General features: G+C 46.6%; 1 protein-coding gene and 1 long non-coding RNA gene across 10 annotated transcripts in view; one reads left to right on the top strand and one right to left on the bottom strand.

Moving 5' to 3' along the window:
- Positions 1 to 17: 17 nt before the first annotated feature.
- On the bottom strand, positions 18 to 9246 carry MCRS1 (microspherule protein 1). 8 transcript variants are annotated; one of them, XM_016151789.2, is made up of 15 exons: positions 9069 to 9177; positions 7765 to 7884; positions 7118 to 7256; positions 6616 to 6754; positions 5853 to 6023; positions 5592 to 5701; positions 4614 to 4722; positions 4184 to 4322; positions 2002 to 2077; positions 1654 to 1682; positions 1443 to 1535; positions 1159 to 1241; positions 901 to 988; positions 544 to 671; positions 18 to 427 (listed from the first exon to the last, which is right to left on the bottom strand). In XM_016151789.2, exons 2-15 carry the CDS (start codon positions 7772 to 7774, stop codon positions 341 to 343), a joined length of 1401 nt encoding a protein of 466 aa, XP_016007275.1. In that variant the 5' UTR covers positions 7775 to 7884; positions 9069 to 9177; the 3' UTR covers positions 18 to 340. The 8 variants fall into 8 exon arrangements, with proteins under 8 accessions (XP_016007275.1, XP_016007277.1, XP_016007276.1 ...); XM_016151791.2 differs by having other exon boundaries at positions 5853 to 6011; XM_016151790.2 differs by lacking the exon at positions 9069 to 9177 and adding an exon at positions 8669 to 9010.
- Positions 9246 to 17338, top strand: part of LOC107514251 — a 21421-nt gene continuing 13328 nt past the window's right edge. Inside the window, exon 1 of one of the 2 annotated variants that reach the window (XR_004955593.1) lies at positions 9246 to 9762. This is a non-coding gene — a long non-coding RNA (uncharacterized LOC107514251). The remainder of the gene's footprint in view (positions 9763 to 17338) is intronic. The other variant, XR_001597729.2, reaches the window with a different exon arrangement.

The raw sequence follows: 17338 nt of genomic DNA, 5'->3' as shown, positions 1-17338 counted from the left end.
ATAATAATAAAAGAAACTACTTTGGAACTCAGTGCTTTTTATTTACAAAAGAAAATAAAAGTCTGAAGCCAATCAACTGGAGACACAAAAAGTAGGGATCTGGGGAAAGAGGGGAAGGTGGTCTGCAGAGAGAAGGGGAGAAGCTGCAGGGTCCCCCAGCCCCTAGGGGCTTCCTGAGGGCCAGGCCAAACCCACTGCAGCAGCTCTGATCAATGGGCCATCAGTGGGTCTTCTGCTGCTCACTCTGGTTTTTCCGGGAGCTTGAGTTCCCAGCTCCAGGAAGCTGGAATGGCAGAGGCAACTAAGGCCAGGGAGAGCCCGTGGGTTCTGCTACCACTCCTCACTGTGGCATGATCTTGGCAGCCTCCGCCCGGATAAGGGCAATGAGGTCCTGGTTAATAAGGAAGACGAATCGCAGGCTGGCAATCTGTGGGTGGGACAGAAGAGTGGCTGAGGACAGAGGCGGAACTGGGGATGAGGCCCACATACTGGCTCCCTATACCGTGGGTCTCATTGTGGCCTCTCACCTCCCTCTCAGCTCACCTCCACCACGGAGTTGTTGCTGAGGCGCCATTTGGAGCCACACAGCACGGGCCTTCCATCAATGTAGATGGGCCGCCGGCCCTCATTGGCAATGAAGAAATCTCCATTGTTCTTCAGTTTGATGACACCTATGGGGAGAGAGGAAAAGGGGATGATGGGATGAGGGAAGGCCGGAAAAGAGCCGAAAGCCTTCAAGTACCCTCTCTGCTTCCTGGGGAAGGGCTAGAAGGTATCCTTAAAATGCCAGCTCATCAGCCCCAGCTAGTTCTTGAGAGTTCCCATGGAGACCAAGCCCCAAGGCTCGATGGGGCAGCAAAAGGCCAGGAGAAACAGCCTTTTATGGCTTCCTGTTGGTACCTTGCTTCCGGGAGATCTTCCAGGCTGGACCCTCCAAAGACAGGTCCACGTCAATCTGGTTATCCTTGGTTGCTCTGCCCAGGGTGATCTGGGGGAATGGGGTAGGTGAGGGCTGGCACCTAAGGACTAGGGGAAGAGTCTGCATAGGCCAGGGAAAGATGAGAAATCAGGTACCAGACATAGAGCAGTGAGAGGACTGACAGAGGAGGGAAACCTAGGAAGGGGAGGTGGGGTTGGGATGGGCTGGGCCTGCCTTACCTCTCGTGAGCGCATCAGGTACCGCACCATGCGACCCCGTAGCACTGCCAGCGTCTGGTTGTCAAAGTCTGGAGAGCTCATGCCTGGGGGAGGAGAAGTTCATGTGGGGAAGAGCTCACCCTTAGGGCTACAGGGTGGAAGGCAGGGGGAGCCAGCGCAAGGTCTACTGAGGGAAAGGGGTCAGGGCCAGGAAAGGAGGGTGCACCTGGCCAGGCAACCACAAGGGCTCAGGGTGGGGCAACGAGAGTGGAAGCGTGCCCCTCATGGTCCTCTGGCCTCCTCACCTGTGATGCTATCTACTAACACCTGCCACTTATGCAGTTCCTGTTCCAGCTGCCGAATCTCTCGCTTCTGGCGCCGGTCAGCCACTGTCAGCTCTGGGGTGAGGTGGGATGGTAAGGAGGGACACTCTAAGATCACCAGCACCTTGTACTGGTCCTCTCTGTTCCAGCAAGAGCTTCTACTCCCTCACTGACCTCACCAAGGCACACTCACCATGTTCCAGGACCTCATCTCGCATATCCCTGGGGGGCAAGAAGAGACAGGATGGCTGAGGTTCTGATTTTAGGTCACTTGTTATCACCATTAGATGTTCCTCTGCTTACTAGGGTCTCCTCTTGCCTCCTTCCCAGGAGTGGGAATGTTTGTGGCGGGGTAAGGTAACCTGGGGGCAGGGAGAGCTCAGGAGGGAGACTAGGTGCCATTAGCTACCACTGGAACTTGAGGCTGAGACTGAGCTGGGCTCTGTTCCCTGCAGCAGGAGATGTACGTCTGGGTGGCCCAGCAGCTCTGCCCCTAGGAGACACTCAGCTCTGCACCCTGCCTATGGTCCCAGTCACTCACTTGAGCTTACTGTCATCAATCAGGTCCTCTGCATCGGAGAAATTCAGCACTTGGTCCCCTTTGGGTAGCGGCTGCACTGAACAGAGGATGGAGGGAGGGTCAGCACCGATGTTCCTATTTAACCTCAAGTTGCTGAGTAGACCACTTAATTAAGGGGACAAACTGTAAAAACTGAGCCCACGGCATCAGTTTTGTGCTGAAATGAACAAAAGTTAATCCAATACAAGTAATGAAGGTAGTTTTAGAAAGGACAATCAAGATTGTCCTTTCATGTGGGCTTTTTGGTGTGCAAAGAGTTCTTACTCACACAGCTCTGAAGTAGAAAAGGCACTGCTATTAGCTCCATTTTACAGATGAGTAGAAAGACATAGAAGGGAGGGTCCAACTCTGTGACTCTAGTATACGACAGAACCAAGATTTGAGCCCTGTCTTCCAGATTCTAAACCTAAAGAGCAAAAACGTCGCATGCTCTTGAACATTTTCTGCTGCACTCAGTGAAGGGCTGAGAGGCACATGCCAGTCAGCTTCTATTTAAAAAGGATGTGTCAAAGGTAGCTGCTCTACCTTATGCCAGTGTTTTTCAAACTGTGGGTCATAATGTGTTAATGGGTCATAAAATTAGTTTCATTTCTCCAAAAAATGCAATAAAAATAAGATAATTAAGAGTCCATCGGCTATGTTCAGGATACATATTGTTTCATGCAATTTTTTTTTGGTCAAAATGTAAGAGATCGGGGCCTTCAAAATCTGAGACCTTCTGCCTTAAGACCAGCTGTTCCCAGGACTGTAGTGTCTGCTCAGCAGCAGTTCCCATTAGTTACTCAATTGTCAATTGAGGAGTGTGACAACACCTGAGGTGCCAAATGTTCCTTCCACCACAGCCCCTACCTCCATAGGGCAGACTATGTGTGAAAGAGGATTTAGGGTAGTCACCCCCACTAAGCCCCTCCCCACCACAGTTGCCTGAAATTCCACCAATCTAATAGTCAAATGACTTGACAGCTAGGCATTGTACAGCCCCTGTCCCTAGGGACTCCTTCTTAGCTCTAAATAGCAAAGGAGAAATCAAATACCTACATAAGATGACTCTTGAAGAGAAAGATTAAACTTTTAAGTTAACAAGCTTACACAAAATATTCTCAAAATAGTGATGAAGGAACTAGCTATAGCAGCAAAAATAAACTTTATCCAGTGTCTATTCTCGCTGTGGGATTTCATCAATATCTGAGCATGAGGAAGCAGATTTGGAAGCTGCAGGAATAAGATGAGCTGTGTGCTGGGCATTAAATTAAAAAAAATCCTCAGGAAAAAAAGATGGAGCTCCTCCAATAAAATTTCCTAAAATCCTCTTGCAGGAGTATCTTTTAATAACTAGAGCTGCAGGACCAAGTTAATAAGACAAAGAGCATGGCTGAAGCTTGCTTTTCATAACAGTGTGAACAATGATATAAAAGGCAACGGGCAATAATAATGTTTAGGAAGTAAGAGCAGTACCATGTAAGTCTGACCCTGAATCCCAAATCTAACTGAAGTCTCCTGCAGTTTAATCAGATTGCTTACCTGATCTGTCACTAGGAGAGTGAGAGTTTTGTTGATGAGGGAGGAGATGAAGCGGAGAGAATTATGGCTTGCTTGGGAAAGAAGAAAGAGAATGGACTGGGTGTGAAGTCCCAGTGGGAAGTTCTGAATGGCCTGAAGACAGCCTGACAGCATGGACTGCTGGTGGGAGAAGTGGCAGTGAGAGGAACATGGAGATAAAGAAGGGCAGAAAAGCTTAGAGAAAGACTCTTTGGCGGGAAACGGGGAAGGATGAACGGTGCACGGATTGTTCACATTTTGCTCTTGTTTGCATGTTATTCATGAAGACTATATTAAAATATTACTTATGTAATGATAAAATATGTCAGAAAATCCAAAAACCAAAACAAACAAACAAAAAACCAGGAGTGATAGAAAACCGCCAGTATTCCAGGCAATTCTGGCTACTCTTACCATGATACTGAAGACCATTTCAGCTACTTTCTCTCCCTCTGGAAAGAAGAGGTTTTTGCTCCAAAGACAGGTGAACAAGACACTGGGGGCCACTGAGGAAGTTGTTACAGAGCACTTGAGGGCAGCTGAGCCCAGACCACATCATACTCACATACCCACATACCCACACTAAGCTTCTGAAGCCAGTTACCTGTCTGGTCCTCCAGCAGGTAATACTGCTTCATGAGCTGCCAGTGGGCCTGAAGAGCCTTGGCAGTACGTGCCAGGTAAAAGGCATCAGGGTGTCTATGCAGCAGGTCCTGGAAGGTCTCCAAGGTGGGCTGGCTGGTCTGGAGGGCAAGAAGCATGTTCTAAGAGTCTGGGTTTTCTCATTCCTGCCTCTGCCTTACCACCCCATCCCCTGCCTGTCCCCCACTAGGAGCTGAAAGAAGGGACAGCTATGATTTCCCAGGGAGCCAGGCTTGGCCCTTCCTGAGGACTCTGTCACAAGGGCCCCTGCAGATGTGTATGTATCTGCACAAGCATGTTTTCAGGTGGTGGGGACTCCCCACAGCAGTTTTCCAGGTAGTCCATCTCTCACTTTGCCCAGTCCCCTCAATCTTATCAGCCCTTGACCTTACCGATCCCACTTTGCTCAGCAGCTGTTCCTCAGCCTTGCTAAATAGGGCCTTGCTCTGGATGGCAGCAATGGCCTCTGGGTGCAGCTGCCTCATGGCCTGGCAGGCCAACCTGGGCAAGGAGGAGATAAGTCAGGGCAGAGCTGAAGGGAGGTTATAAAGAAATCTGGGGTTCCTAATTCCCCCAAAGTCTATAGGTCTTTGAGATGCAGGACAAGAGGCCAGGCCCTCAACGAGAAGAGCCTGAGGCTTAGCATGGTACCTGTGGCCTCATGGGTTTGTCAAAAGCATGAACAGGCAACTCAGGAAACTGAAGTTCCTGTGTTCAACCCTGGGAAGAGACTCAAAGGCAGTCCTCTAGATGTCAGTCCTGAGGGAGGTCCTGTGACTCCCTTCCCAAGTGGGTGGCCAAAGCTGCCACTGCCTAGCACTTCCTTTTTCCCAAGCTGAGCCCTGTCCAGTTTCTGGTGTATCAGGGCCATGGCCACAGCTTAAGCAGCTGTGGAGTAGAAGACAGGTGTTAAACTTCCAACCAAATTTGGATGATGTTAAACAAAGTGACTAGGAAGGAAAAAGGTGGTACATGTGCGCACAGGTTTATTTGGAACTCAAGCTGTTGAAGCTAGAATTAATTATGGGAGGTCAGTGAGGTAAGGTTCAGAAGTGATCTGCCCAAAACCACAATGTACTCAGTGGCGGAATCAGGGCTCCTGGCATGCATTTAGGTTTTTTTCCCCCTATGCTTCCTCAGCATCCAGATCCCCTTGCTTCTGGCATCAAGCCAGGACTAGCAGGGTTGACAGCAGGAAGCAACTTCCCCCTAAAGCCTGGCAGGTCTTGGTATCATCACGGAGGATGCAAGGCACCAGGAGTTCTGCCTCTGAGGCCCCCTCCTTGGGCCCTTATACAATTCTCTATTCCAGGAGCCAAATTCTGGTATTCCCCAGTACTTCCCCCACTGCTGGAGCCAAATTCACTCACTTGGAGATGACAGGATCGTAGAGTAGGGCGTACCAGCGCTCCTGGACTTCCCGAAGGGTGAAGCGGCAGCTGAACTTCACACCCAGGTGGACGGATGTCAGGTCGTTGGTCTGCAAGGCCCCAGGGAAATTTGCTTCAGCCTCAGAGCTGGAAAGAACCCTTCCCTTGCCACCCAGAGGACACTGAGGGGCTAGTTGGGAGGCTGGGAACTAGAGGCTGGGGGAAGGAGGGAGACACAAAAACTGTAGTGGGAAGCACTACCTGCAACACAGCATTGATGAGCAGGAGGTCATCTGCAGGCTTCCAGCGGCCCAGGTCCTTGGTCACCTGCAGTGGCTGTTTACTCTTCTTTACACGCTTGGTGAGTCCAGGGGCTGGGGCTGGGCTGGGTGGCACAGGAGTGCTGGGGGCCTTGGATACCTGAGCAGAGGACTGGAACACAGTGAGCTCGAAGCCGGCATCAGGGCAGCTGGGGCTTTGGGCCTAGAGATTTATGTACTGAGCGGCAGCCCCCTCCCACCCAACAATAAGTAGCATAGGCAGGGAGCTCAGCTTTCTAACACCCGCCTCCGTAAAGCACTTTTACATAGTCCTTGACCATATAGGGTCTTCTCTTTGCTGGTGGCACCCCCAACCCCAGAGTGGAGGGTGGGTGGAGAGGATACCAGGAAAACACTCTTGCTGGTACAGTGTCTGGGGCTACAGCAATGCCACCTGGGGGTTATTTTTACACCCAGCAATGCTGGGAACAGGCTGTCTGCTCCCAGAATAGATGCACACTCCATGCCTCCCACACAGAATGTGATACAGGATGCACTGACAGGGTGGGGGTGCAGCAAAAAATGAGGAGTAGAGAGAGATGGGCTCCCAGGAGAGAAGGATCTGAGGTTGAGGCTGGGGCAGTTTGGTCCTCTCATAAGCCTCCTCTGCAAGATTCTTGCCAGCTGGCAAAGGTTGTAGGGAAACACAGAATTTGGCGCTGGACCTCGTTCTCCCCCACCCCTTCCATCTCCCAATCTCTCACCTTTTTCTTCTCACTGGAGGAGGGTTCACTCCCAGAACAGCGCCCTGGTTCTACCCCGCTGGCCCCCTTTGCCCGGGTAGAGGACTTAGCCAAGCTGCTCTCCACCAGTTCATCATCAAACTTCTTCCTCTTGATGAATCTGTGCAGAGTCCTACTCAGTGAGTAATCCTTGCTCTCTCCCCAGCACCCATTCTCACACGCCTGGCATCTAGAGAGTAGGTTCCCAGCAGGCTGCTAACTGCTCTGGCTCTGTAGATGGGGCATGGGAATGATATGCCCCATCCCTCTAAGACAACATGATATTTAACCACAAAGACTTCAAGTTAAAGACCTAAGATTTCCCCCCTTTGCCCTCAGTCAAGGATTTAGTAAGGACAGGAAATGAACAAGGCTCTGCCAACCCTTAGGGCCTAAGGGTCTCAAGTAGTCATTCTTAACAGGGGTTTAGGCATGCAGCACCTAATGCCCCTGCCCAGTCCTGGGCCATCCAAACCTTTATTACCTGGAGGAGCTTCTCCTTTTAGGAATGGTGCCCAAGGCCTGTGAGGAGGCCCGCTTCTGCCCTGCCAGCGACTCCTCATCTTCTGAGCGGCTGGCAGTGCCTGATGCCATCAGGGATGAATCTAGCAACCCCTGAGAATCTAGGAAAAAAGAAGTGGTAAACTCAGGCCTCTTAATTGCCTAGCAGAGCCTTGAGCTTCTTCTCATGGGTCCCATTCTCAGCAGCCCCCTTACTCTGCCAGCCTTCCCGGCCCCTCCCCTTCTTCCTTGGCACTTGGGGTTTTAAAGTGGGAGTTCCGTGGCCATCCAGATTCCATCTGGGCTCAGACCTGGCCCAGACCTTCCATGCTGGGCAGTTCTCCAGGTGCCACTTGTCATGTGGTGCTCAGGTCAGAGTGGTGTGCCGACACACTGGGCTCTGGGCATAAATGCTCCCTCTGCCATCAAAATGCAGCCATGCCAAAGAGCAGCAGCTCAACAACAAGTCAGTCAATTGTGGCCTCTGCCAAGAGGTACATGGGTGATGCTGGCCCAGGGGGAGGTGGCAATGCCCAGCCAGGAACGAAAGACACATGTGCCAGGCACAGGGTAGAATCAGTAGATGCTTGGCGCCCAAATGTTTGGGGAGCTGGCCCGGCCTCATACTACCTTTGTCCATCCTCTTACAGTCCCAAAGCCACTGGCTCCAAACCACAGGGCTAGGAGGAAGGGTCCCACAGGCTCATCCAAGGATTCTGACCAGATGAGCTTAGAGGCTGAGAGGAGAGTCTGCAAAGGAGAAATGAGGCTCCCTGAAGCTCAGGATTCCAACTGGCCAGCCTCACCTCCTATACTGCAATAGGGCCCTGAGGGTCCCATAAGCTGAAGACGACACAAGGAGAAGACACAAGCCTCTATTCTGTCAATATGATCTTGATAAACCAGTAATAGGCTTTTGGAGGTCACTGACATCTTCGAGAATACGATAAAAGCTATGGGCTCCAGATAAATGTACAGACATATACTATTTAAGGATTTACTGACTCCATTAATTATAACAGCCTCTAGGTTAAGGGCCTTGATATAAACTAGCAGAAAACAAAGGATTCTTGGCTCACTTTTTCTTTTCGTCATCTGACCACTAAGCTCAACAGCAGCACCACTTTCCCTCTCAGGCCAAAGAAGGAAAAAGGACAGAATTTCAACTAGCTCATCTCTTTCTCTCTTTTTTTTCCATTCGCATCTTTAACTGAAGATTTAGTGGGTGGTACCTCATGCAAACTAAAATATACGGTTTGAGAACTGCCCGAATATAATCTGCCAAGGGAGGAGGGGGTGCTCCTAAACTCTTGAGAACTCAGATCCTAGTGACTTTAGGGGACGCGCCACTTTTGGGTACCGCCCCACTACCCAGGGCGGCTCTTCGCGCAGCGTTCCGACCCTTTCCCCAGGTGTATTCGTCGCGCCACCCCATAGAATATAGCTGGAAATCTTGACGCTTGGGGAGAGGGAGAAGGGCCCCGATTCCAAGGGTAGACTTGAAGCTGGGAATGAGCCCCCTTCCTTCTCTGACCTTCCCTCCCCTCTCGCTCGAGTGTACACTCAAGGTGGGAGATTAGTTTCAGGGGTTCGGGATGCCAGTGGTGATGAAGAAGTAAGTCCTGCAACTCAAAAGCAAAGCGCCGAGTGAAACTCGATGATCCCGCAGCCTTGGTTTAAGCCCCTTCATGCCTGGGGAGGGGAGACCAACTCTCGCTGCAAATCTCACGCCACATTCAGCATGACTCTTTGCGCATGCGTAACGTCTCGGACCAGATTCTGGCCCGGTCCGGCCCACGCATGCGCAGAATTTCGGGGCGCTACCGGGGCGGGGCCCCAAACCCTGAGGGGGTCGTCCCCGGAGGCATTCTGAGAAATTCCATTTGACCCCCAACTCCGCTCAGAACCCGCAGAGGCGAATCGCGAGGTCTCACCATTCCTAGGCTGCCAGCTCCAACAGTTTCTCCGTGGCGACGTCAGCTGCCGCAGGGCCAAAGCCAACTTCCGTGAGGTATGTCTAGTTCCGGGTCTACGAACTAGAGGCTGCACAATCCGTTCCGGTTTGTCCGGAAACGTGGGTAAAGGGGGCGTGGTCATGGCCGCAAAGTTGTTATTTTCCTGACAGCCGAAATTGAAGGTTTCCCCTATTGGGACAACATATAGGGAAACGTCAAAGATTAGAGTCTCTAGAGAGGTTACCGGGTTGGGGGAAGCGATTAAAGGGAGGTGCAAGACTTGGGTCAGAATAGACTGAGGGGCGAGGCCGAGGGGCGAGGTGGGTCGACGCTGGGCGGGGCGGGCCGGAAGGTGGGCCCAGGACGCGGACTGGATTTCGGCTTCCGCATTCGCACAAGGAATAGGAGTCTGAAAGTTACCCAGGACCAGTTATGCATTGTTCGATTTTACCAGAAATTTTAGAGAAACTATTCTATGTCAAGCCCTGTGCTAGGCACGAGACGGGGAGATGAGGCGTACCGAAGGGGCAGGGAGATTGTTGTGTGTGGAACCGATGGAGGGTCGTGGGCCGTGTTCCTAGAAAGTAGAAGCTCTGGGAAAAGGAGCGGTGCTCAGTTGGTCTCGTCAGCTCAATCCCACCTAGACTGCTGGAGGCATTGTGGGTTCTGAGAGGTAAGAGAGAAGATCAATGGAAGTACCTTCAAGGGGCGGAGGGTGCCCTGGAGGGAATCGGAATGAGAGAACGAGCGTACAGGAAAAGTTGGGAATTTGAGGGTGTAACAGCTGCCCTGGGAAGCCAGAAAGACTGTCCTCTAAAAGGAGGTTTCTGTTTGTTTTGTTTCCTCGGAGGGCACAAAAGTGTAGTAGCTCCAAAGAAACCGCAGCTCAGAAAGATCCAATTCCAAAGCCTGTCCAGCAGCTAGAAGGGTCCCGTCAATGATGGTGTCAAGTACATGTCACATGGGCATTGCCAGGAGATTCAAGTGTCAGATGGGGGTTAGCTCTTCTAGCCCTGATAGTGTATCATATAGTCTTCTGCTTTAAAAGTTAACTAATTTACAATTTACTTTCTTGTGATATTGCTTAATGAGGATTAACCTATCTCCACTGACAGATTGTGTTTCCTGATACAAGGTCTGGTGGACTATCTAGATACAGTATAGTAGCTATACTAGATGAGAGTTATCAAGGAGATCCCTAAAAAGGTGACAACTGAGCTGAAATTTGACAGTTGATAAGGGACCAGTCATGCAAAGAGCTTGGGTAAGATGACCTAGTCAGAGGGGAAAGCGTAGCTCCAAAGCAGAAAAAAGTGGTAAGTTGGAGGAACAGGAAGGAACTCACTGTGAGTAGAGCAGGATGATCAAGAAAAAGAAGGGAGGAGATGAGAACAGAGGGGTCATCAAGGGCAGGTCACAGCCCTTGTAGTTCATTGTATGAATTTTGGCTTTTATTCTTAATGCATTGGAAAGCTCATAAAGGATTACCAGCAAAGGCATTCATCCTGTGATGTTATTTAATTTTTAAAATGAGTCCTCTGGCTGCTTGTGGAGATTGGATTAAAAGAAGGTTAAAAGAGGAAATACAGAGATCAGATTGAAGGCTATTAGCAATCTAGGAGAGAGGTAAACCCATGTGGTTTAGCTGGCTTGTGGTGGCAGTGAAGATGAACAGAAACAGTGATTTCGATGTATAGTTTGGAAGTAGAACTACAAAGACTTGCGGATGAGTTGGATATGGGACATAAGGGAAAGAAGAATCAAGGCTGAGACCTAGATTTTTGGCCTGAGAAACTGGGTGGATGCTAGAGTCCCCTTTAGAATATATTCAGAATCTGGTCCTATTACACCAGCTTCACCACTGTCTCCTGACCCAAGTCCCTTATATCAATCACCTCTCACCTGGACTATTACAAGAGATTCCTAACTAGTTTTCCAGCTTTCACCTATACTGCTATGCCTCCACTTTCTTCACAGTAGTTAGGGTTTTCCTGTTAAAATGGAAATCCACTCATATCAAGCCTCTGTTCAAAATCCTTCATCTTCCTTGGAATGAAAGCTCACAGTCTAGCCCTGTTACCTCTGACGTCATTTCCTGCTCTGTCCTTTAAAAAATTTTAGTCCTCATCCCCTGCACTCTACCTCTTCCCTGCTTTGTTTTCCTCCTTAGCCCTTATCCTCTAATGTATAGTGTTATTTATTTTTTCTGTTTATTGTCTTTCCCCCAGCAGTAGAATGTAAGCTCTACGGTGGCAGAATTTTTGCCTGTTTTGTTCACTGCTATGGTAGGTGCTTAATAAACATTTGTCGAGCGTGTCAAATTTGTTGAAAAAGAGAAGTCTGTGGGAAGAGTAGGTTTTATGGGGGCAGAAACAAAGAATTTTATTTAGACAATATTAAGTTTGGGATGCCTGTAAGGTATCTTGATGTAGGTAATTAAGTAGAGAGATGGACCACTAGTCCTGTCAAGAGGCCTGGGCTGGAGATACACATTAGGGAATCATCATGAGGACCTGGATGCCAGTGCCTATGGAGAGCGGAGATAGAGAATGAGGAAGTTCCAAGACCAATCAATGCCTGGGGCATTCTAACATTTAAGATAAGGTAGAGGAGTAGCTAGCAAAGAAACAAAAAGAAGAGTGGATAAAAAGAAAAACTAGCAATGGCACCAATCATCCAGCCTCCAGTTAACCATCCTGGCTCCAGAGTATTCTTTCACGGTCTTGCACTTTGCCTTGGGTAGATGTGGCTTACAATGGAGGGCACACTTATGGTTTCTTCAGGACCTTTGCTCATATGCTTGGCCCTAGGCTCCTCCATCTGGGGGATTAGAACATGGTGGGTAAGAAGACAGGCTCTGGAGTCAAACAGCCTGATTTTAAACCGCAGCAATCTCACCTACCAGCTTGTACCTTGAGCAAGTTACCTCAGTTTCATCTGTGGGGAAATAATAGTACCTACTTGATAGGATGGTTCTGAGGAGTAAATCACTCATTACTTTCACAAGTGTGTAGAATATAGCAGGTGTTCAAAAAATGTTATCTGTGTTCTCTTCTCAGAGCTTGGGTCTCAGCATCTCCTTTCAAGTAGTCTAGGACCTGGACTTTGATAGCATAGCCCTTCCCCACTCCTGTCCACTAGAGTAGGACCAGTTTCTTTTTCACCTAAGGCTATGACATTCTGGCACCTAGTCATAGGACACAGGATCTATTTGCTGTTGGCTGAACTGTAAGTCAAGTTTCATAAAGCTGTTGACCAGTACAAAGTTACCTTTGGATTCACAATGCATTTTAAGTCAGCATTAAACTCTACTTGATATCTGTACACTTTTTCCTTTAAGGGAGAAAAACATCTGGAAAGGAAGAGTCTCATACACAGACTGAAACCTGGAATATCAGTCCCCAGGGTAGAGAATCACAGACCATATGAAACATGCAATTCCTTTAACATAACAAAATTAGCACGTCAGTCCAAAAGCTAGAATCACACTTAACGGGGACACCTAAATTATTCCAATTAAAATTAGGTATTCCATAAAGTTAGGATGGCCCCTATGATGATTTCACATTATTTTGGAAGTGCTAGCCTACTTAATTACAGAGGGGAAAGGAATGAGATAAAAATGAGGAAAGAAGAGGTAAAATTATCATTATTTATGATATGATAGCTTACCTGAAAAAATCCAAGGATTCAACTGAAAAAATAATACAAGTAAGACATTTTAGCAAAGTAAGCACAAATTAATATACAAAAAGCCAATGAACAGCAGCCTGTTAGAAAGTATAGGGGAATAAAATACATCATTTAGCATAGCAACAACAAAGTAAACTAACCAAGAGTAATCTTAATAAATATGCTAGAGCTAGGTGCCCAAAACTAAAATGTTATATCGTATGACAGAAAAGGAGGTTTGAATAAATGGAAAAGAATACTCTTGGGGTAGAAAGACTTGCTATCATAATGATATAGGCTCTCTATAAATTAATCCATGAATTTAACACTACCTAATACTAATACTATGTAATTTGAATATAAAGTTCATACGGAAATTTTGCATCAGGAGTAGCCATGAACATTCTGAAGAAGAAGGTTAATGAAGGGAATAGCTCTACCAGATATTAAACCATTAAAAGCTACAATAATTAAAATAGTAAAATCAGGAGACAGTGCATGCATAGGCACTTTGGTCCAGAGAACAAAAGAGAGTCCAGACAGACCTAAGACATTTAAAATGTTAGTTCTTGATAAAGATGGCATTGTCTATCAGAGAAAAGGTGGGTTGTACAGTAAGTGATATCAAGACAATTGTGTAGCCACCTGAAAAAATATAATATGGTATCTCTAGTCCTTACACTAAAACAAATCCATATGAATCAATTTTGTTTAAATAAATGTAGAAGAGTAAAATCATAAATTTATAATGTCATAGTACAGAATGTTTTTTCAGAATAGCATAAAATTTCCTAAAGCATAAAAAATATTCTGTCAACATAAAAAATCTATAATTTCTGCAGAGCAAAAAATAGTATAAACAAAGACAAATAGCAAATGGGAGAAATATTTGCAACTCATAGACAAAGGCATTAATTTGCTTCATATATACAAAATCCCTTCAAATCAATATGAAAAAACTAAAATCCAATAAGAAAATGGATGGCTAATGTAAAAGGAAAGATAAATGGCTCTTAGATATATGAAAAAATATTCAACCTCAAGAAAACACACTATATTTAGATATCATTTTTCACCTATAGATTGGAAAAAAATTTTAAATGTTTGATCATAGACCCCTGGCATGGTTGTGGGGACATAGGCCCTCTTTACCTGTTATTGATAGAACTGTAAATTGTTAATACTTGTCAAAATTACAAATGCATGTAACTTCTGATCCAATATTTTCACACATGAAAAATAAACTATGCACAAAGTTATCAGCTATAGCATTGTTATAGGACTAAAAGTTTACAAATGACTCAAACATCTATTACTAGAAGACTAAATAAATTATGATTCCTCTATACAATGGCATATACAGAAAGGCTGAAGAGGTGTCATAAAAATCTTTATAGGTCATGATTAAACTTACAAAGTACCATTAAAGTTTTTAATCAGGGTGAGATCTGGATTTCAGAACTCTTGGGTCTAGTATGGAGTGTAGATTGAGAGTAAAACTAGAGACAGGGTGATCAGTCAGTAGCCTAAATTAGGGTAGTCACCAAGGAGAAGACATAAGATGTAAACTGGAACGGGTTTGGCGATAGATTAGAGGTAAGGGTACAAGAAAAGAGGCACTGATTGTACCTTGGTTTCTGGCTTTGGCAGTAGATGGAGAGTGATAGTTAATGCATCAAGATAGGGAGCACAAGTAGAGAAGTCGGTTTGGGTGAGAAGGAAAGATGATGAGTTTTATTTGGATAAACTGAGTTGGAGGTGCCAGAAGGCAATCAGTTGATATGTTCACTTGGGTGTTTGGAAATACAATTCTGTGACTTGGGAGAGATTAGAACAAGGGATACGTTTGGGAATCATCATCATATAGCTTACGTTTGAAATGGTAGGGGAGGATGAAGTCATCTGGGTATGTCCTGTGGCATGAGAAGAGGTGAATGTTCAAGCATGAAGTGACCCCTGGAGTACACAGGCAGGAGATGATGAGCTCCAACAGGAGCCAGAGAAGTACATGGGGAACATAGGAGGGAAACCAAGTATCACAGGATGAAAGTCAAGGGAAGGGTGTGGTAGAGTTCAGGTGGACTCTCTCTCTCTTGATTATAATACCCTTAAGGACATAGACTGGGTTTTATTTTTCTTTGTTTTCTCCCTATCTGCTTCATTCCTACCTTCAACCAAAACAAGGTTTTACACATAAGAGATATGTCTGTGAACAAATAAGGTCATGAATGTGTAAATTCAGTCCCCAATATTTATTACTGTCTCAACAGTGGAGTGTGAAAGGAATTGTATCTCAATGTCATCTTTACACAGTCAAGTACTTAGCACAATGCACTAAGTACTTGCTAAGTGAGTGATGAATGGGTGGGTAGATGATAAGTCCTAGTTTTATTTATTTTTGTAGCCACTCCAGTGCTTTGCATATTCACATTTATACCCTCACTGCCTAGACAGACCATACATAGCACCACAGTAGGTGCTCAATAAATATTTAAGGACTCAATAAATAATTACTCATTTAATTTGCTCTCAGGAGCCTCCAGAGAGGCCAATAGCTTTGGCAAACAGTGTTTTGTATGTGTTTCCCACCACCTCTGACGGGCTGCCTTTGCAGGCCAGTGACAAACTGTGTTGTGTAAACATGGCTCTACCAAGGGACTGTGAAGTGTGGCTAACAGATGGAATTAGGGCTGTCACGGTGGGTAAGCATTTAATACAAGAGATATGCCTCTCCAGGCAGAAACAGCCTGGAAGATTCAGAAGCAACAGCAAGGCAGCTCAGCTAAGGAGGGATGGAATTATTTATTCCTTAGAGAAAAGTCTGACTTTGTTTCTACTATGTGCATAGCTGGAGGCAGCTAGCTACAGCTGTGAAAACAACTGAGCATCTGCTCTTAAAGAGTTTGAAGTCTGGTGGGGCTGAGGACAGGCCCATCAGTAATCCCAGAACAAAGGCAAGATTGACTAGCACTGGAAGAGATGCATAAACAAAGAATGGAGACAGCTCTGGAGAGAATGGGGGCCTTAGAGGGGATTAGGAGAGGCTTCATGGTAGGCAGGGAGTAGAATTTGAGCTCATTCACCAAGCTCTCCTGAATGGGATGGGAATTAATTGTAAAAGCTTCCAGCTAGTCTTCCTGCTTCCCCTTGCTTCTGTCTGTACTCATCACCGTAGCCAGAGCCATGGTCTTAAAGTGTAGGTCAGTTTATATCACATCTTTTTTCAAAAATTCTGCAATGGTTCCCATTTCATTCAGATTAAAAATGGCTCCTGATCATTCAGAGTGGGAGAAGTCTTTATAGTAGCCTGTAAATGCCTTAAGTAATCTGTCCCCCAATCACTTCTCCAGCATCATTCTCTTCTGCACACTCACCTGGTGGCAGCCACACTGGAGCATGCTATTCCTTGAATGTGCCAGGCACGCTCCCACCTCACGCTGTTTCCCCATGGCTTGCTTCCTCACCTCCTTCTAGTCTTAATTCAAATGTCACCTCACTGAAGCCTGACATGACCTATTTTAATTGTAACACCTATGTTCTGGTACCTTACTCCTCTTTTGAAATTTATGTTTTTCCATGGTATCTTTTATCATCTGACATATTGTCTATTTTATAATTTTTTGTTTGTCTCTTTCTCCTCGATAGAATGTAAGCTCCATGAAAGCACTTTTAAAAATTCACACACAATAAAACCTATTTTCTTCAATACTGCATCTCTAACACCTAAAACAGTGCCTAGTAACAGTGCCCAGTTGGTATTTGTTGAATGAATGGATGAACGAATGAATGAATGAATGAGAACATGATACGTGTTTTAGAATGTCAACAGGAAGGGCCTCTGGCGGAGTTCCTAAAAAATAGTTGCCTGAAAAATCATTTGCAAGAACAGATCTCTGACCTGGAGAGCCTAGGACCCTACTAGGGGTGGGTGGTCAAGTGAGGAGGAAGTGGCCCCTAGACTGATGGAGAGAAGACTCTGGCCCTCAAGAATTGTCTGTGGGATCCAGACGTCCAAAGAATGGGCCAGGAATCCTTCGTCTCTTTCCCCTACCTTTGTCATCCTTGCTCTCCACGCTCAGCCAGGCACCTTCTCAGATGAACCCCACCCAGCTTCAGTTGTGTCCCTCTTTCAGCAGTTTCCATGCTTTTAATTCAGTCCCTCTCCCTGCCCAGGCCATCTGAGGCCCTCAGACAAGCACTTTGCTGCCCGCTTGTGGCTCCTGCAGTTAAGGAACTCTTCCAGAAAGGGAGGAGACAGACCTACACAGGGATTCTTAAAATAGGGACTGTGGAAGAAAAAAATCTGAATTTTCTTGACTCTGTGGTGACCCTAAATTATGGACACCTACTGCCCTTCACAGACATTGCCACCATTGGCAATTACCATCTCAGCAGATCCCTGACAGGTGTGCCAGCTGGACTTAAGCTTTGGTGGTTCTGGTCTGGTCACCTTTATGGAAAGAATTTGGGGCAATAGTCAGACCCCAGGACCTACTTTGAGGGGCGTTTAGGCCAGTCGACAAGTATATCTAGCCTTCACCGACTCTGTCTCCTCCCAACTCACAGCCAATAAATAA

Source organism: Rousettus aegyptiacus, unplaced genomic scaffold, assembly GCF_014176215.1.
Source record: "Rousettus aegyptiacus isolate mRouAeg1 unplaced genomic scaffold, mRouAeg1.p scaffold_m13_p_2, whole genome shotgun sequence".
NCBI lineage: Eukaryota > Metazoa > Chordata > Mammalia > Chiroptera > Pteropodidae > Rousettus > Rousettus aegyptiacus.
Note: the sequence above shows the minus strand (reverse complement) of the source record. Positions and strands in the feature narration are given on the sequence as shown.